The sequence below is a fragment of the Coregonus lavaretus genome, assembly GCF_964263955.1.
Source record: "Coregonus lavaretus genome assembly, chromosome: 38".
Classification (NCBI taxonomy): Eukaryota; Metazoa; Chordata; class Actinopteri; order Salmoniformes; family Salmonidae; genus Coregonus; species Coregonus lavaretus.
The window spans coordinates 78,709-99,635 of NC_140025.1; the positions used below are offsets into that span (position 1 = coordinate 78,709).

Genomic DNA, 20,927 nt, shown 5'->3' on the forward strand with positions numbered 1-20,927 from the left:
AAAGCCTCCTCCACACTCTCTCTCCCCACCTGGCAAATTTCAGTCGCATCCTTCACTCATCTGTCCAATGCATGTAAATAGCTTGCCCGCTCCATAGCAAGCTGCTCCATCTCCACTGATTGGTGAAGTAATTGAATGAATAAAAATAAAAAAAGATTTCAGAGGTTTAAAAAGGAACGATATAAGCTGTTACTTTTTTGGGGTTTAAACAGTTTCAGAACTTTATTTTGCTGGTCGGAACAGTGAAACGAAAAAAAAAAAAAAATGGTTCTGTTCAGAACGAAACGATTGGAAAATAATTTTGGTTCCAACCCCTGATAATGTTTCCCCTCCTTTCAAGTGGCTGCAGATTTTCCTCTTGTAGGACAATAAGAGTGACTCTAAATCGCTGACCTGCATCATCTTGGCGTGGATGTAGAAGCAGGAGTAGCCCAGCTGGGTGATCTTCTTGGCCAGCAGCTCAACTCTCTGGGTGGAGTTACAGAAGATGATGGACTGATTGATCTGCAACTGAGAAAGGAAATGTTAAATCTAACAAACAATAATAATAATAAGATGTACTTTATATAGCGCTTTTCATAATAATGAGCATCTCAAAGCTTTAAAAACAAATACAGGGTTCTGGCAGGTCTTAGGCAATGGTTTAACATGAATGTAAACATTTCTGATAGGGTTTAAAAGATCCGACTTTTCCCGGACATTGCCAAAGAGACTGGCCTTTCGGTAATCTCAACGTTCCAATATGCGCTGGATTTATGGTTGTTGGAATTAAGAGTAATATTTTCCCTGACAAAATGTTGAGCCTCAAAAATAGAATGTCAAAAACAAACATTTAGCTGTTAGCTAAGCAAGTTTTTGTATTTTGAGGCTTAAAATCAAAACTAAGACGTTTTGTGGTTGGAATTGCAGTTTGTATTTAGTCATGAGCTAGTAACTTGACTGGTTTCGTCTGGGCAATCCAAAAACTGTTGCTTAGCAACCAGATACCAACATGTTCTGTGCAGAAAAAAAAGTGATAGTTCCAATATTTACATAATCGTTGTGATTGGAGGATGGATGTGAGAGTGATCCAATCAGGATGAAACCCTCTGTTCTCCCCAAGCTCATTAATGATAGAATATTCATATTTGAAGATGGCAGGAAGGCCAGTCTCTTTGGCACATGACATGGAGTACTGAGAGTGGATTAGCTAAAGAGACTGGTTCCCAGGCTAGTAGAGAACAGGCTACTCTGGCAAATGGTGCTTGTTTATTAAAGTTAGATCAAATGTCTGCAAGATCACAAAATAGTATTCCACATAACAGCAACAAATATAATAGCATAGTATAACGTTACGGTAAGACAAAAACACCACCGCATCTCTCTCAGCGCATGACTAAGCAAAATACATAGGTAGGCTACAGTTTGTTTACACCGTCTGCTATACAATTCACTCACTGTACATAATTCAAAACACTGTAGACTACTTTGAAACAACACTGTATAACTCAATATCTAAATCAGGGTTCTCCAACCTTTTCTAGCATGAGAGCTACTTTTAAAAAAATAAAACATGTCGCGAGCTACTCTTTATTTCTAGCCATTAAATATGCACATTCTTCTCTTCTCCCCTGCAATGCTTCCCCACAAGTCTTCCCCAGGTCCTTAGCGTACAAGAGAAAGTAGTGCACTGTTTTCTGCCAATATACCTGGTCAAATAATGGTAAGTAAACAACTAAAAGGGAGGGCCCTATAAAATCTTATGTTTTATATTCTCCCAAATTATATTCTGTTCTATTTTTCCTGGTATTAAATTGTTATTTTGAGAGTCAAAAATAGAGAAACAACTAAATTGGATGTTCTGAGTCCATGCCAATGCTGAAATCACATTAGAAGACAAATGTTTTTAGGTCTGGAAGAAAACTAAACATTTGGATTTAAGTGAAATTCCCCTTTAATTGCACATCTGGACCTTAATTTGCACATCTAGTGAGTGAGGAATGTGGCATCTAATGTACCGGTCTAGCGATGGTTCTGTACTGCTGCTGCTCATTTCATGGCAAAGTTGGCAAATAACAAATAGATACAAATCATATACTTACTCATGATATACTTCTGCCAGGTAAGCCTACTCTGCAGTTAACATTTAATTGAGAAGGTTTTGGGGGAAGTATTTCTGTCAACCCACAAGACAATTATCACATCAACTGGCTACACACGGCGTGATAGACAAATGCGCGCACCACAGACAGACCGGGGCAATACTGCTGGAAATTAATTGGCCGATATAGTGTTAGCTTAAAAAGCCAAACCTAACCAGAGGTGGGATGTCAATGTTGATTTAATTATATAGTAGCTGGGAGCTTGCGGTGAAAGATACTTGTGAGATTTGGTCATGCATGTACTTTCAGAATTGTTTGGCGAGCTACTCATAGATGGGCTGCGAGTTACTGGTAGCTGGTGATCGACCTGTTGGAGACCCCTGATCTAAATGTATACCCACATGAAACGGTTTGAGATCAAATGGTTCATACTGCAAATGTTGGCACTGGCAATATATTTAAGTAGGGATTTACCATCACCAAATTGACAGGCTGAAATCAACACCAACAAGAAATTCTGACTTCCTATGATCAAACATGACAAATAGACCTAGGCTGATTCGGAACTTAACATACTGATATATACCATTTGGACATTATATAGGCCATCTGGACATGGTTCACTCACTTTTGGGTTTGGAACTTCCTATGATCATGTGAGACAAGTGGACATTTTGCCCATTTGGAGTATTATATGCCTGAAATAGACATAACATTGGCCTTATGGACAAAAATCACATAAAAATAGTAATCTGCCGAACGCATTACCGGGGGCAAACTACCCGCCCTCCAGGACACCTACAGCACCCGATGTCACAGGAAGGCCAAAAAGATCAACGACATCAACCACCCGAGCCACTGCCTGTTCACCTTGCTATCATCCAGAAGGCGATGTCAGTACAGGTGCATCAAAGCTGTGACCGAGAGAATGAAAAACAGCTTCTATCTCAAGGCCATCAGACTGTTAAATAGCCATCACTAGCACATTAGAGGCTGCTGCTGCCTATTGAAATCACTGGCCACGAAGAAATGGAACACTAGTCACTTTAATAATGTTTACATACCTTGCATTACTCATCTCATATGTATATACTGTATTCTATAATATTCTACTGCATCTTAGTCCATGCCGCTCTGTCATTGCTTGTCCATATATGTATATATTCTTAAATTCCATTCCTTACTAGATTTGTGTGTATAGGGTATATGTTGTGAAATTGTTAAATATTACTGCGCTGTCGGAGCTAGAAGCACAAGCATTTCGCTACACCCGCAATAACATCTGCTAAACACGTGTATGTGACAAATAAAACATCAACAGTTCAGAGGAGATTGTGTGAATCAGGCCTTCATGGTCAAATTGCTGCAAAGAAACCACTACTAAAGGACACCAATAAGAAGAAGAGACTTGCTTGGTCCAAGAAACATGAGCAATGGAAATTAGACCGGTGGAAATCTGTCCTTTGGTCTGGAGTCCAAATTGGAGATTTTTGGTTCCAACCGCAGTGTCTTTGAGGGACGCAGAGTAGGTGAACGGATGATATCCGCATGTGTGGTTCCCACCGTGAAGCATGGAGGAGGTGGTGTGATGATGTGGAAGTGCTTTGCTGGTGACACTGACAGTGATTTATTTAGAATTCAAGGCACACTTAACCAGCATGGCTACCACAGCATTCTGCAGCGATACGCCAGTCCCACTAAGCGCAAACCAGATGGGATATAATTTTCTTTTTCAACAGGACAATTTTCTGACCCAACACACCTCCAGGCAAGAAGGAGAGTGATGGAGTGGCTGCATCAGATGACCTGGCCTCCACAATCACCCAACCTCAACCCAATTGAGATGATTTGGACCGCAAAGTAAAGGAAAAGCAGCCAACAAGTGCTCAGCACGTGGGAACTCCTTCAAGACTGTTGATAAAGCATTCCAGGTGAAGCTGGTTGAGAGAATGCCAAGAGTGTGCAAAGCTGTCATCAAGGCAAAGGGTGGCTATTTGAAGAATCTAAAATATATTTTGATTTGTTTAACACTTTTTTGCTTACTACATGATTCCATGTGTTATTTCATAGTTTATGTCTTCACTATTATTCTACAATGTACAAAATAGTAAAGGTGTCCAAACTTTTGACTGGTACGGTATATTCCCAAATGCTCTGTGTGACCACCCGCCAACATAGCTGGTGAAATAGACATTCTTACCCGCCAATTAGAGAAAATATACCCGCATTTGGCAGGTGTTAATTTCCAACCCTGTTCAGGACCTTTAGTCCGGGGAAAAAAAGGTCAGGGAAAAGTCAGATCTGCAGCCACAGCCTTAAAAGACTGTAGTAATGAGTTAGACAAATGGTAATAAAGGCTGCCTGTAAAGGCTCTATGGTACACTAATCTGTGCCCACATACCAGACTACATGTACATTCACACGTAGTGTGTGTTTGATAGTGCCAAGGCTTACCCTGGAGAACAGTGTGTTGAGACAGTGGACTTTTTGTCTCTCAGTGACGTAGGCGTAGTACTGGGTGATGCCCTTCAGAGTCAGCTCCTCCATCAGGTTGATTTCATAGGGCTTCTGCAGGTGCTTGGCCTTGTGAAGGAGAGAGGGAGGACAGGGAGTGGGGGAGGAAAGAAAGGGGGACAGAGAAAAAAGGGAGAGGAGAGGGTTATGGAAGTGCCCGAGTAAATCAATGCTAGGATAACACGTGTCTGCGTGGGCGCCTGCATACACACGGCTAGACCCTTGTAGCAACTTAAGACAACAGACTTTTCTGCTGGCAACCAAGAAGTGAAAACCCTGCAGAGGACAGTAAAACAACAAATAGCCCAAGCTAAGGACAACTACAAAAAGAAACCATGTTCCACACAGGGAATCTCAGGCAGGCAGGGCCTTGCAAACCCCAACCGGGCAAGCCAAGAAGAAAACCCAAGGGAAAAACAAAGGACAAGGAACAGTTTGTCAATGAACAACACTTTGATAATGACGACTTCTCCACTGTAACAGAAAGCCTGAGGGAACAACTGGAGCTCCAGGCCTTGGATGGAGCAAACCATTGAGGAGGTGAGACGGGTCTTCAAGAGAGTCAAATCCAACAAAGCGCAAGGACCAGACAAAATCAAGGGACAGCTAATGAAGGAATGCTCAGATGAGCTGGCAGACATCTTCTGCGCTCTCTTTAAACCCCATAAGAGTCTAAGCTGGGAGAGGGGGTGGGGTTCTACTAAGCTATATATAATTATTTTAAGAAGGTTTGCATACAGGAAGAACATCAGTGGAGGATGCAGCCCTGGCGGTGTTGCATAGTGCATGACACCTGGAGAGGCCTCACTTATGTGTGCATCTTTTTCACGGATGCAGCCTCACCTATGTTACAACCTACAGATGGACACCAGCATTACCTTGTGGCTGCTGGACTTCCTGCTGAACAGGTGGCAGTATGTCAAGTTCAACAACAACATCCCTTCATCTGTGTACACATATACATCAATGATCTAAGAGGCTCCGACAGCGACTGCTTGGCAGTGTAATATGCAGATGACACAGCGTTTGTCGACCTCTCAGATGACACGCTGCATTTCCAAACAGAAGTAAACAGGGTTCATGACTGGTGCAATAACTACCTCACACTCAAAACAAAATAACTTCTCATTGATTTCCGTAAGGCAGACCCAATGAGCCACCTCGTCCTGGGTGGTGACGAGGTAGAGTGGGGAGTTAAGTACCTGGGAACCATCATGGACAGCACACTCTTAATGCAAACACTCAGAACATCAATAAAAAATGCCAACAACGACAATACCTCCTGCGCAGACTCAGACAACTGAATGTCAACACCAGGATACTCTCCAACTACACCTGCCATTTATAGAGTGTGCCGACTTTGCTTCCTGGGCTGGTAGTGGCTAATACGGGTATGATCAGTCAGACTGAACATGGGGTCCAAGCTCTGCGGGCTGCAGTGCAAGGGGCTTCAGGGCCTCTATGATCAACGGGCAAGGCAAAGCACATCAGACGACGCCACACACAATCTTGCCCAATGTTTTGAGCTGCTGCCCTCTGAAAGGAGATCAAGGGTACCACTTTTCAGAAAGAATAAGAGCAAGGCAAGTTTCACTCCATCAGCTATCCGGATGCTGAACATGGACAGATGCAGGCCCAATACACGGTCGGACAGTAGGCCATACAGACCTTGAATATGTTAAAATGTAAATGTGTGACTTGTGTACTAACTTTCCAGTTTTCCGTACTGCATGTAATATATTGTGTCTGTATGCTGACGTCGCAAATTAATTTCCATGTAAATGGACAATGAAATGCAGTGCATTCGGAAGGTATTCAGACCCCACAACCTTGATTTTGATATGGTACAGCCTTATTCTGAAATGGAATAAATTATTTATCTTCTCTCAATCTACACACAACACCCCATAACGACAAAGGAAAAACTGTTTTTTTTTTTTTACTTTTGGAAATGTATAAAAAAATTAAACTGAAATATCACATTTACATAAGTATTCAGACCCTTTACTCAGTACTTTGTTGAAGCGCCTTTGGCAGCAATTACAGCCTCGAGTCTTCTTGGGTTTAACGCTACAAGCTTGGCACACCTGTATTTGGGGAGTTTCTCCCATTCTTCTCTGCAGATCCTCTCAAGTTCTGTCAAGTTGTATGGGGAGCATCGCTGCACAGCTATTTTCAGGTCTCTCCAGAGATGTTCGATCGGGTTCAAGTCCGGGCTCTGGCTGGGCCACTCAATCACATTCAGAGACTTGTCCCGAAGCCACTCCTGCATTGTCTTGGCTGTGTGCTTAGGGTCTTTGTCCTGTTGGAAGGTGAACCTTCGCCCCAGTCTGAGGTCCTGACCGCTCTGGAGCAGGTTTTCATCAAAGATCTCTGTACTTTGCTCTGTTCAGCTTTCACTCGATCCTGACTAGTCTCCCAGTCCCTGCCGCTGAAAAACACCCCCACAGCATGATGCTGCCACCACCATGCTTCACTGTAGGGATGATGCCAGGTTTCCTCCAGATGTGACACTTGGCATTCAGGCCAAAGAGTTCAATCTTGGTTTCATCAGACCAGAGAATCTTGTTTCTCATGGTCTGAGAGTCCTTTAGGTGCCTTTTGGAAAACTCCAAGCGGGCTGTCATGTACCTTTTACTGAGGAGTAGCTTCCATCTGGCCACTCTACCATAAAATGCCTGATTGGTGGAGTGCTGCAGAGATGGTTGTCCTTCTGGAAGGTTATCCCATCTCCACAGAGGAACTCTGGAGCTCTGTCAGAGTGACCATCGGGTTCTTAGTCAACTCCCTGACCAAGGTCCTTCTCCCCCCGATTGCTCAGTTCAGCCGGGCAGCCAGCTCTAGGAAGAGTTGGTGGTTACAAACTTCTTCCATTTAAAAATGATGTAGGCCACTGTGTTCTTGGGGACCTTCAATGCTGCAGACATTTTTTAGGACCCTTCCCCAGCTCTGTGCCTCGACAATCCTGTCTCAGCGCTCTATGGACAATTCCTTCGACCTCATGGCTTGGTTTTTGCTCTGACATGCACTGTCAACTGTGTAGACAGGTGTGTGCCTTTCCAAATCATGTCCATTCAATTGAATTTACCATAGGTGGACTCCAATCAAGTTGTAGAAACATCTCAAGGATGATCAATGGAAACAGGATGCACCTGAGGTCAATTTCAAGTCCCATAGCAAAGGGTCTAAATACTTATGTAAATAAGGTATCGTTTTTTTTTATTTGTAATACATTTGCAAAAAATTCTAAAAACCTGTTTTTGCTTTGTCATTATGGAGTATTGTGTGTAAATTGATGATATATATATATATATATATATATATATATATTAATCCATTTTAGAATAAGGCTGTACCATAACAAAATGTGGAATAAGTCAAGGGTTCTGAATACTTTCCGAATGCACTGTATATCGTCTCTTTATGGAAGAGCAAAACAGATTGGCCTGTTGGTGAGACTCAGGGCCATGTAGCACTACTCACCATGAACTTCTGCACGCTGATGGGGAAGGTGGCAGAGTACAGCAGGATCTGACGGCCCTTGGCCAGGTAGCTGATGATATCCTCGATGAGCACCACAAAGTCCTGAGACAGCAGCTTGTCTGCCTGAGAGGAACAGATTACATTATTATTAAGAGGAGCATTAGCAGCGTTCTAAAAAGTATGTTTTACTCTCGTGGATTTCTATGCATTTTCTACTACTGGTATGTAATTGACATTTGGCGCTGGTTGCAGGGGAACACATTACATATATCCCCTTTAACCTCTTTGGTAGGTTGATAAACCAGAACAGATTTGATAGGCCCTGATGAGTGGCTTGTAACAAAATAGCTCAAGGACTGATTCTCTGGAGTCATCTACAGTAGCTTAGTATATTGAGTGGTTGATTGACTCAGGTACCACGTATTCACACACTCACCTCATCCATCACCATCATCTGGACTCTATCCACTTTGGCCACGCCCTTCTTTATCAAGTCCAGGATCCTGCCGGGTGTGGCTATGACCACATGCACTGAGAGAGAGAATCAGAAACACCACCATTACAGATGTGCCTTTGTGTACAGCTTTGAGGTTTTGTGACTTGTTTGTAGTGTACAGTGGGGTCCAAAATTATTGACATCCTTGATAAAGATTAGCAAAAATGATTGTATAAAATTATTCAAATACAGTGCTATTTTGTATGCTCAAAACGAATTGGGAAATTATACAATTGCTCAGAGAAAGAGATTGTTTAACAAGTAATAGTAATTAACAAGTAATTTTAGTCTCTCAAAAAGGTAGGTGTCAAAATTATTGACCCCCTGTTTTCAATACCTAACCTTGCAAGGATAACGGCACTGAGCCTTTTTGTAAAATGTTTTACAAGTTCAAGAACACATTGGGAGCAATCTTAGACCATTCCTCCATACAGAATCCTTCCAGATCCTTGATATCCTTTGTCTGTGCTTATGGACTGCCCTCTTAAATTCAAACCACAGATTGGTTTCAAGTCCAGAGACTGAGATGGCCATTGCAAAATGTTGATTTTGTGGCCAAATGACAATTTCTTTGTGAATTTTTATGTGTGCTTGGGGTTAGTGTCTTGCTGGAAGAGCCACTTACATTCAAGTGTCAGCCTCCTGGCAGAGGCAACCAGGTTTTTGCTAGTGAAAGAAAAATAGCCCCATAACAAAGATCCACCACCATATTTTACAGTATGTATGGGATTCTTCTCTGCGCATGCACTCATTTCAACACATGCAGAGATCATCCGTTCACCTACTCTGCGTCTCACAAAGACACGGCGGTTGGAACTAAAAATCTCCAATTTGGACTCATCAGACCAAAGGACAGATTTCCACCGGTCTAATGTCCATTGCTCGTGTTTCTTGGCCCAAGCAAGTCTCTTCTTATTATTGGTGTCCTTTAGTAGTGGTTTCTTTGCAGCAATTCGACCATGAAGGCCTGACTCACGCAGTCTCCTCTGAACAGTTGATGTTGAGATGTGTCTGTCACTTGAACTCTGAAGCATTTATTTGGGCTGCAATCTGAGGTGCAGTTAACTCTAATGAACGTATCCTCTGCAGCAGAGGTAACGCTGGGTCTTCCTTTCCTGTGGTGGTCCTCATGAGAGCCAGTTTCATCATAGCGCTTGATGGTTATTGCGACTGCACTTGAAGAAACTTTCAAAGTTCTTGAAATGTTCCGTGTTGACGGACCTTCACGTCTTAAAGTAATGATGGACTGTCGTTTCGCTTTGCTTATTTGAGCTGTTCTTGCCATAATATGGACTTGGTCTTTTACCAAATAGGGCTATCTTCTGTATTCCACCCCTACCTTGTCACAACACAACTGATTGGCTCAAACGCATTAAGAAGGAAAGAAGTTCCACAAATTAACAAGGCACACCTGTTAATTGGAATGCATTCCAGGTGACTAGTCCCGTGTAGCTCAGTTGGTAGAGCATGGCGTTTGCAACGCCAGGGTTGTGGGTTCGATTCCCACGGGGGGCCAGTATGCAAAAAAAAATTATGCACTCACTTACTAAGTCGCTCTGGATAAGAGCGTCTGCTAAATTACTAAAATGTAAAAATGTGACTTCCTCATGAAGCTGGTTGAGAGAATGCCAAGAGTGTGCAAAGCTGTCATCATGGCAGAGTGGCTGTTTTGAAGAATCTCAAATACATTTTGATTTGTTTAACACTTTTTTGGTTACTACATGATTCCATGTGTAAATTCATAGTTTTGATGTCTTCACTATTATTCTACAATGTAGAAAATAGTTTTAAAAAATAAGACCCTGGAATGAGTAGGCGTCTCCAAACTTTTGACTGGTACTGTATGTACAATATTGTGGTGGATCTTTGATGTTATGGGGCTATATTGCTTCCACTGGTCCTGGGGCCCTTGTTAAGGTCAACAGCATCATAAACTTTACCCAGTACCAGAACATTTTAGCCAAAAACCTGGTTGCCTCCGCTAGGAGGCTGACACTTGATCGCAAGTCAATCTTCCAGCAAGACAATAACCCCAAGCACACATCAAAATCCACAAAGAAATTGTATTTTGGCCACAAAGTTAACATTTTGCAATGGCCATCTCAAGTCTCCGGATTTGAAACTCAAAAACCTGTGGTTTGAATTGAAGAGGCAGTCCATAAGCACAGATGAATGATAAAGGATCTTGAAGGATTCTGTATGGAGGATTGGTCTAAGATCCCTCCCAATGTGTTCTCCAACTCGTAAAACATTTTAGAAAAAAATCAAATAAAGATTGGAGCACACAATATAGGCTCAATACAGTCATTTTTGCTCAACTTTATCAAGGGTGTCAATTTCGGACCCCACTGTATATTGTGCATTTATACGTCGCAAGATACCACTCTTGGTATGAAGTGACAATGTGATGCTGTTGGGTCATTACCAGTCTCGTCCAGGCGCATGATGTCATCTCGCAGGTTGGTGCCGCCCGTGGTGGCCATTACTTTCACTCCACCCAGGTGCTTGCTGATCTGGATACTGATCTGGCTCACCTGCAGGGCCAGCTCACGAGTGGGCACCATCACAATGGCTTGGGAGAGAGGAAGAGGTGGATATGGGTAAGTGTAAGAGGTATAGATATGAAAAGTGCAAGTCGATGAGGTTTGACAGATAGGGAGAGAATGTACGAAGAGGGGTACAGTAGGGCTGGGCGGTATACCGTATTTTACGATATACCAGTATTGATGCACGGACCGGTTTGGGTTTTTACTTTACCTTCTATAACGGTATTTGCATGTTTGGTTTGTTAAATGACACGCCGTGTGTAACATCCATTTTTATAGTTTACTTCGCTACTTGAGTCATCCCTCTCCGCGCTCGCTCTCCATGCCGCTTTCCACACAGACTTAGCCCCGCCCCATCACTCAAAGAGCACATTTGTTGTTCCTCGACCACGAGACACTTGCTTTCAGTCTGCAACAATGTTGATGACAACAATGCCGTTTTCACTTTGCTTCTTAATGTAAATCCTTTAGCGTTCTATAATTACACTATTAGTGTGTGTTTATTACATCTGCAAACAGTTAGTATTTTCTTAGCAAGTTGGGCCTAAATCTTATTAGCCGCTAATGTGAAATCGCTAGCTAGCTAATAAATGTACTGAGTCAGAGCAATTGTATTTAGCTATACAGCCTGATAATACCAGTGATGGTGTAGACCTAAATCAGCATGTTGTTTGTGCAACAGTATCTTTTAAATCAAAGAGGAATACATGACGCAAGAATATGTCAGCTACATGAAGTAGCTAAGAGAAAACATTCAATGTACCCAAAGATTATAACATCGCCTAGGAAACACAGACACTTTGGTTCCTACCCTGTCACAATAACTCCCCCCTGGCATTTTCAATCATTGTCACGTCAAACACTGTATTCAAAGTGCCCACTATTATATTCTAACTATGGAATTAGAATAATCCTGCTATTTCCATGATTCCAACAGTTCACACAAGTGTTTTGCTCTTATCACAAGTGAAATCGCAATTGCATCATTCTTTTAAAAATAAGGCCTAGATTGTTTGCCCACATAGTGCAGCCCTACGTGATAGTGTGGAAATTATCTCAAATTAGTGCAGAGATTTTGCGGGGGAAAAATTTTGCAACGCCAGGGTTGTGGGTTCGATTCCCACGGGGGGTATGAAAATAAAAAGACATATATATTTTTTTCAATAAAATAATGTATGCACTAACTGTAAGTCGATCTGGATAAGAGCGTCTGCTAAATGACTAAAATGTAAATGTAATTCAAAACACCGATACGCATAGGCCTATATATTAGCCCAAGCCCGAAAAAAACCTAATTTAAAATAATGATTGCCGTTATACAATACATAGCCTACCGCATATTATGCATTAAAAAATATATACAGATTTAAGATGTCTTTGGTACATAATTGGTCTAGCCTATAATCCAAAATTAAACAAATTCTAGTAATCTCCTTTTGAGTGAGGACTGTATTATTATGCATACTGGATGGACTGGTTAGATATGCTACGCTCTAAACTTTCTATCCATGAGTCTAGGAGAGAATGTATAGGGCTAGGCGATGCTGTTGGTTCATTGATTGTGCAGGGCGGCTTACAGAGTTAGCGTACACTTATAGTGAATTTGTATTTGATTTTGATTAGCCTAGTAATAAGGCATTTTAGGCTGACATTACCTTAACCTACAGAATCTCACCACTGTGCATTTCCATCTCCTCGCTCTCCTTAATTCCTTTCTCGAACGTGCAGAGAGAGGGGCTGTCAACAGTTTAATGAAATATGTTGTTTCGATGTGAAAGCTTGTTACCACCGATGTTCCCAAACAGATATCACTTACTTTCCCAAATTAAGCACTGGGTAGCTGCAGGAACAGGGTTGGAGAGCACACGGCATACAGACTTTGGGTGGAATACTCACCTGTCACGCAGCGAGAGGCTGCATGCTCCTCAAACAGTGGTTGATGCGTGGAATGAAATAACCGGAGTAGCCTACCCGGGAGGATTGAAAAACAAACTGGCGGGAAAGCGGCCTCCATTCGCTATTCGAGTGCATACGGATGACATGTATTTTTTCCCCCCTGACCATTTGATAATGGGCCATCCTAAATCGAAACCAATTTTACATATTAGGAAAGACAAGATTAAATTGAAAATAGTCAGATGGGTGAAAATATAATCACTTCATGGAGAACAGTGTTTGCAGCCTGAGGCAAGGAAGAGCTTTTTTTGGCGACTTTCTCAAATCATCAATAGCATATACAGGGCTAGACATTCATTTTTTTAGCCACTTGTCCTTTGGACAAGTAGGCCTGATTTTTTACTTGTCCGAAAGCTCAAGTCACTGCATTGATAGGCTACTGTATAAAACACATGTGGTCCGTCAACCCTTCATCTGGAGAGCTACTGGGTGTGCAGTCTTTTGATCCAACCCTGCTCAAACACACCTGTCAGCTTATCAAGGTCCTGTTGAGCAACTCATTTTTTACATTGTGGTGTGTTTGAGCAGGGCTGGAGCAAAGGCCTGCACACCCAGTAGCTCTCCTGGAGGATGATTGGTCACCCTGCAACTTTACAACCAAATACTTTATGTCTTTATAAAATAATTCCCTTATTAAATGAACCAGGGATCAAATTGCTAAGGTGGACGAGATGGCTAACTAAGAGGTTTATCTATTTGTAAAGGCTAAAATATTCAGTGTTCACTTGTCAATTAGGCTATATATTTTATAAACTATCACACAAAAATCACTATCAAAGTTGCCAAATAACTCCTGAATGGGAAAAATCCTTTCCATTTTATTCAGCTAAGTTCAATTATATTCTTCTTACTATAAAATCATTTAATATAAAAATGGCACAGGACTTATAAGCATACTGTATCTTGTCTGGTTAATGAACAAGCCTATTGCAGGAATGGGCAACTTTGATTGGGGTGAGGGTCACAAAATAAATGGAACTCATGAGGGGCCGCAGTTGCTCGGGGGTCTGTGTACCCACATCCGTACATAAAGTTAATTTCCTGCAATTTTGCACATTTTTCCATGGGGTGTAGAGAAAATGTTGCCGTTTTAAAGCAAGTTTGTTGCAATTCTACACATTTTTGCCATGGGGCAGAGAGAATACTTTTCATGCAATTCTGTGAAATTGGTCCACAGGCCTACAAAAGGGGGGCCGCAGTTGCCCATCCCTGGCCTATGGCATGGCGCATAGCCAGATAACATACAGTAGGCCAACTCATTCTGTTCTTCTGAAATACATTTTAAATGTAAATGTTCTAAAGGCACGCATCAGCAGCTTGTATGCATGGAGGCCAGGAGATGCTAAACGTGTTTATATTAATTAACAGTCAATTACCGTGAGACCGGTAGTCTTTTACATTACAATAACCGTCTGACAAAATAGTGACCGCCACAGCCCTAGGCACCAGTGCCATCAGAGGAAAATGTTAGTCTGGAGCCCTGAGTAGTAGTAGTAGTAGTAGTAGTAGAGATAAGTATGTATCATGTGAAGCGCCTCGTCTCACCCTGTATATAGTCCTTCTTCAGGTCTATTCTCTCCAGCATAGGGATGAGGTAGGCCCCACTCTTCCCTGTTCCATTCTTGGCTCGGGCCAGGATGTCTCGTCCTGACAGGGCTATGGGAATGCTCTCCTCCTGAAAGTGACAAACTCTGGTTTAACGTAGTTTATCATCACAAACAAAACATGGCTATTATCAAAATGTGTAACATTATCACTATGACAAACTACAAAAGTCCAAAGACTTCAGGTATGCAGAACTAAAAAATGCAGTACAGGATCTTAAGTTCAACAAATTCGTAACATATTGTACGAATTGGATTCAAAACATTTAATACACATTTTTGCAAGACGCAACATATCATATGAAATGGATGACGTAGTACACAATTGGATGACATAGTACACAAAAAACAGGGATCTGTTTTGGCTCTATTGGCTGAAATTATACAAAAGTTCTGGCGCATCACATTAAAGTAGCTATATAGGTTATAGGCATCAGAATCAGGAGCCAATTTACAGCAAGGGAATCCCCCAGTTTCAATGGTGATCTGTGGGCAGAGAAGCTCCCAGTGAGTGTCGTACCTGGACAGGGGAGGGCTTCTCCCAGCCCATCTCAAAGATGCCCATCAGGAGCTCCCGTTTCAGACAGTAGTCCTCAAACTCATTTCCCTTAGTGGACGTTACATCCTGGGACATAGCAAGGAAGGGGTTAGACATCAGAAGTAACAGATTTGATTAAAATTACACTGGGAAAATCCTGAGCTAGTGAAACACAAAGCATGCTGCATTGTACCATAACTTACAGAGGTTCTGACCCTGGTGTCTTTGGGAGGGAGCTGTAGGCTCTTTTTCCAGTCATCTCCAAACCTGATGAAGGGCACCAATGAGAGAAGAGAGCAATTAACCAGTTATATGTAACTAAATGTAATCCCCAAAAGTAATTATTTATCATGAAAGGGCTATAAACAATAACTAGTAATGCAGCATACTCAAAGGTTACAATCTCAACTTTCAGGTAAACCATTTTTATAAATTGCTGAGGTGTAGTCATTTGAGGATTTAAGCTCAAGTACACGGTACAAATATGAAATATTTTATATGATGTATTTCTTATTCAACAAAACTGTATGAATAAGGCTTGAAATGACATGCTTTCTAAATATAGCATAATCAAATTATAAAACTACTAACTATAAGATTTCACCTTCCCTATAACTGTAAAATACATATTTGTATGTTTAGTGGAGAAAATGTGTATATTTTCTAAAGGTCTCTCTTGATCAAAATGTCTGCCCCCATCGCTGTGAACATCTCACAAAGCTCTGATATCGGAATTATCTTAAATGAATGTCTATAGAATCGATCTCTGAATGTGCTACCGTGATGAAACCACTCCCTCCTGCTGCGCTACGATGTAACGATTGCAGGTATATACATCACACATGCTCAGAAAAAAAACAGTGTCCGTAGGAACCAAGGCTATCGCTCAATGCAAGCCATTTTGATCAATGGTATCCACAGATCAATTTATAAGCGAAAATGTTGGTTGGAACCGGTACCAGAACCATGCAGGTCCCCTAAAATGGAGACCTTACATCTAAGAGGGTATTAAGAGAACACCTGCACACACTCACTGCTGATTTCTAAAACAAAATCTACAGGGTTATCACTTCTAAAACATGGTATGAAAGTAAAATATACTATACGAGCAGCACACAATTGTTTTAGTCACTGGGTGAAACAGGGGTGTAAGAGAAATGTGTACCTAATGCCAGTTCCCTCCAGGGCAGCACCTGCTTTCTGGGGTGCACCTATGGCCTTGCCTGAAAGAGAGCCCAGGACGAGGGGTCCTGATTGGGGAGAGGCCGGTTTAGGCGCCCCCCTAAGCTGCCCGTTCTGCTTGTTCAGTCCCATGACAACAGGGCCAAGGTTCTCCATTCTTGCGGATGCCATTTCTTTCCTTTGTTTTTATTCTCAAAGATGTACGTATCCCCCCCCCCCCCCCCCCCCCCTCTTAGTTTTTTTCTTTTCTTAAAAAGCCTCTTCGAAAGTAGATGAGTCTAATAAAGCATTAAACACTATTCTCCTTTTTTTTCAAGCTTTTACAACAGAAGTCTATTTGTAGTTTTTACATATACACACACGTACGTGCAGTTCAGTCCCCTTCAGAGTTTACTGACGTATGAAAAAAAATTGTATTTATACAAGAGCTCTTCCAAATGAAGAGCTATGTGCATTCAAATGCATAAATATTTTTATACCTGCCCACAATATAAAAAAGATGTAAACAAGTATCAAGGAGTTTAAGTCCTGCAATAGAACTGCTAAGACGATTTGAACAGAGGGAATAGTATCTGTAATATAATCTTTGTTCAAAAGTTACATCGCTTTATTTAATTAAACAACATTTCCTTGTTTTGCGTCGAGTCCCTTTGAATTGCGCAACATCGATGTCCTTGCAAATGGTTTTTCAAACATTTGTACAAATATTTCTCCAAAATAATATGGTCCTTATTGTTCAATATTTGTTTTCCACTCTGTGTGTAAATGTCCATCCACGTGTAAAAGTAGTTTCCTGATGTTTAAAAATAAAACAAAGGGTAACTGTAGTCCAAAAAGTAAACCAGCTTTAAGTTCCCCTTGGGCTCCTCTGTCTGTCCCCTTTGTTTCAGCTGGGTCTCCCTCCTCTCTCTTTGACACCACAGGTATTCTGTCAAAGTGTGTAGCTTTGTGTGTGAGTGGGGTGGTATTCAGCTCCTTTCCGTTGCAACAACTCAAGCCTGTGTCACCTGACAGGAAGAAGGAACATTTTATTTTATAAGTAGTCAGAATGAATACTATATAGGCCTCGCCCTAGACTTCGCTTTAAAACTTAACAATACAACGTAGAATAGACGCCCACATATTCTGTTCAAGTCCCCAACTACATAATTTGAAAAATGTATTTGGCAGGCACAAGGCTAAAAAAAAATGTATAATGTTGGCTTGGTGGATCAGTCTGTAGTGTATTCCAGTCAACTCGTGTAGGGCATGACCACAGATGACAGAAGAGTTGCCAACACTACAAGCGCATACAGTATGGAACCAGATCATAGACGAGCGCAACGTTAGGCTATAAATGGCAACAATGTGGGACTCATAGCAACTTTATAGCCGTAATCACGTGCAAAGTTTGAAATAACTTTGAGGAAATTAGATAGAAGCATCTGCATTTAAATTAAAGTGAATTACAAATGTATGGACAACTTAATAAACAAGTCATTGGCATAACGTTAGATACGTTAAATTAATAGTTAGATGCGACCTACCTAGCTGGCCAACTAACGTTAGTGGTTATGCTAGCGTACCACTGACATTCAATGCAAGCTAGCTAATTTTCTAGCTAGACAACTGATCGAACAACGGGGGTACCCTTCTAGGCCAAATAAAGGTAGGAAGCCAGTTAATGTTCCCAGTCAGTAGTTAACTACCTTAACATTGTGCTAACTCAAGCGCGATTTGATTTAGTGCTACAAAAAGGAAGAGATTTAGTTAGCCAGTTAACGTTAACTTAGCTATCTAGTTAGCTGAATAACAGTACTGTAAATACTAATTTAGTTAGCTAGCGTTACACCACAGATGAAAGTGGTTATTTTATTTATTTATATATATATGCTAGGGTAACGTTATATTTAATTGCCGTTAGCCAGCTAGCTAGCCAGTTTCGTCAACTTTGATGGCTAGCGGGCTGTCGTTTTCAATGTCTGACAGGCTACTTAGTACATTAGCTAGCTGCCTAGCGAACGTCACTTTAAATCTTTATAGCTAATGCAAATGGTATATAACAGACCGAAACACTCACCTTTCTCTCCCTCTGATGTTATTTATCACAAATGTTTGCGGCAGATCAATTACCTATTTTACCTTAGATTAAATTCACTCAAAATAAAACGTCTCTATTGTGTTTGTTCTTGCTAATTCAACATGGTCGCCTTCTTTTCTTCGTCCTCTCCGATTTAAATCACATGAAGTTCTAGACGGATGCGGCCCTCTACTATTGCAATAGGATACCTGAACAACGTCAGCTTCTTCTTCTTCAGTGGGGTTTATCGGCGGTTGGCATCCAACGTTATGGTGCGTTACCGCCACCTACTGTACTGGAGTGTGGGCCAGGAACAGGGAGAAACTAAATCCAACCTGCCAGCCCCGTTGCTCTTAAAGAAGATAACAAAATATTTGAGACTATTTCTAATGACGTTCTACTCAATATACTCTTTAAACTAATTTCCTGTATCCCCTTCTCCCTCATACTAGATCTCATCCTCTCTCTTTCCCTCTGATACTGCCCACACTGTAGCAATACATGCTCCACTGTCTCTGTTTCCTGACAATAATCACAATTTCCTGTTGGATGCTTTCCTATCACATTTAATGTCTTATTCAACTGGCTGTGTCCCACCCTTAATCTTGTAAAAATAGCCTCCTCTCTTCTGTCCCTTCCTGCCGTCCTCCCCTCCCCGACTTTCCTCTGTACTTGAAATAAATGCCTTCCCTTATTATCTCTATTCCACTGCTCCTGCCATCTCTGCACCATCACTCTATATATCAGTCTTTTTGCCTCTGCCTTGCTCATTAAAACTTCAACATCAACATCCCCACTACTAAGTGCTTGTTTAGCCTGTTCATCTACTGCCTCATTCCCCTCCACCCCCACATGGGCTGGGACCCAAGTAAATCTTATCTGAATACCCATCTGTTTAATCCTGCCATGGGTTTGTAGCACCTCATAAAGCAGGTCTTGTCTGCTACGTGAGACTCATTAACACTACATATGAATCAGAGCAAATAACTACTCTGTCTTGTTTTACTTCCTCCCACCCACTGCAAGGCCAACAGTATGGCCATCAGCTCCGCTGTATATACAGCCAGATGATCTGTAATACGTTTCCTGACTTCCACCCCACATTCCTGCACTACAAATGCTGACCAGTATGTCCTGTCCTTGGATCTTTTTAACCATCTGTTGCACAACGTCATAAAATGATTTTCGGGTAATAAAGGACCACCCATATGTAAAAATGTATGCACACATGACTGTAAGTCGCTTTGGATAAAAGCATCTGCCAAATGGCATATTATTATTATTATTATAAAGGTTCACGTCATTCTGCTTTCAGCGAACTACTTCCTGTTTTTAGCCGTTGGTCATATATTAGTATTGCTAGAAGTATTGTGTATATACACTGAAAAAATATATAAACGCAACATGTAACATGAGCTGAAATAAAATATCCCAGAAATATTCCAGAAGCACAAAAAGCTTATTTCTCTCAGATTTTGTGCACAAATTTGTTTACATCCCTGTTAGTGAGCATTTCTCCTTTGCCAAGATAATCAATCCACCTGACAGGTGTGGAATATCAACAAGTTGATTAAACAGCATGATTATTACACAGGTGCACCTTGTGCTACGGACAATAAAAGGCCACTCTAAAATGTCCAGTTTTGTCACACAACACAATGCCACAGATGTCTCAAGTTTTGAGAGAGCGTGCAATTGGCATGCTGACTGCAGGAATGTCCACCAGAGCTGTGGCCACATCATTGAATGTTAATTTCTCTAACATAAGCTGCCTGCACTGGAACAAACATGCACACGGGGAAAATACCCCGGCAATACAAAATACTGAGATGGGATCCGCTTCTTTTTAATAGAGGCCCTCAAAACTCTGTTTTCTCACGCAATTGCTTAGCCTATTGAAATGTTGCACAACATGAGCTCATGGGCTCTCATTAAGTGTTTCATTTGATTTTCGATGACATTTGCATTGATGTCAGAGTGATTAGAGGGACAATAGAGTGCTGAGTACCAGGCAGTTAGCAAGTTTGGTAGGCTACTATTGACCATCAGCAGCATCAGAGCTTGGAGAAGCCTAGTTACCATGACTGAACGGTCACGTGGAATTTGACTGCGGTCATGACTCGTGAGTGTGGCGGTAATATGGTCACCGTAACATCCCTATGCATAACAAAATAAATTCTGCACAAACTGTCTGAAACAGTCTCAAGGAATCTCATCTGTGTGCTCGTCGTCCCTCCAGGGTCTTGACCTGACTGCAGATCGGCATCGTAACACACTTCAGTGGGCAAATGCTCACCTTCGATGGCCACTGGCATGCTGGAGAAGTGTGCTCATCACGGATGAATCCCAGTTTCAACTGTACCGGACAGATGGCAGGCAGCGTGTATGGCGTTGTGTGGGTGAGTGGTTTGCTGATGTCAGCGTTGTGAACAGAGTGCCCCATGGTGGCGGTGTGGTTTTGGTATGGG

General features: G+C 41.7%; 1 protein-coding gene across 3 annotated transcripts in view; it reads right to left on the reverse strand.

Annotated features, from left to right (window-relative positions):
- LOC311112020 (putative ATP-dependent RNA helicase ddx6) overlaps window positions 1–18,680 on the reverse strand; it is a 36,316-nt gene extending 17,636 nt beyond the window's left edge. The window contains exons 1-10 of one of the 3 annotated variants that reach the window (XM_084154977.1): window positions 18,460–18,607; window positions 16,384–17,407; window positions 15,422–15,485; window positions 15,201–15,305; window positions 14,622–14,751; window positions 11,000–11,146; window positions 8,515–8,609; window positions 8,079–8,201; window positions 4,536–4,664; window positions 394–510 (exon numbers count right to left, since the gene is read on the reverse strand). In XM_084154977.1, the coding sequence (XP_084011103.1) occupies window positions 394–510; window positions 4,536–4,664; window positions 8,079–8,201; window positions 8,515–8,609; window positions 11,000–11,146; window positions 14,622–14,751; window positions 15,201–15,305; window positions 15,422–15,485; window positions 16,384–16,571 (1,098 nt within the window). In that variant the 5' untranslated portion in view covers window positions 16,572–17,407; window positions 18,460–18,607. Of the gene's footprint in view, window positions 1–393; window positions 511–4,535; window positions 4,665–8,078; window positions 8,202–8,514; window positions 8,610–10,999; window positions 11,147–14,621; window positions 14,752–15,200; window positions 15,306–15,421; window positions 15,486–16,383; window positions 17,408–18,459 lie in introns of those variants that run through there. The other 2 variants (XM_084154976.1, XM_084154978.1) reach the window with 2 other exon arrangements.
- Window positions 18,681–20,927: the final 2,247 nt, after the last annotated feature.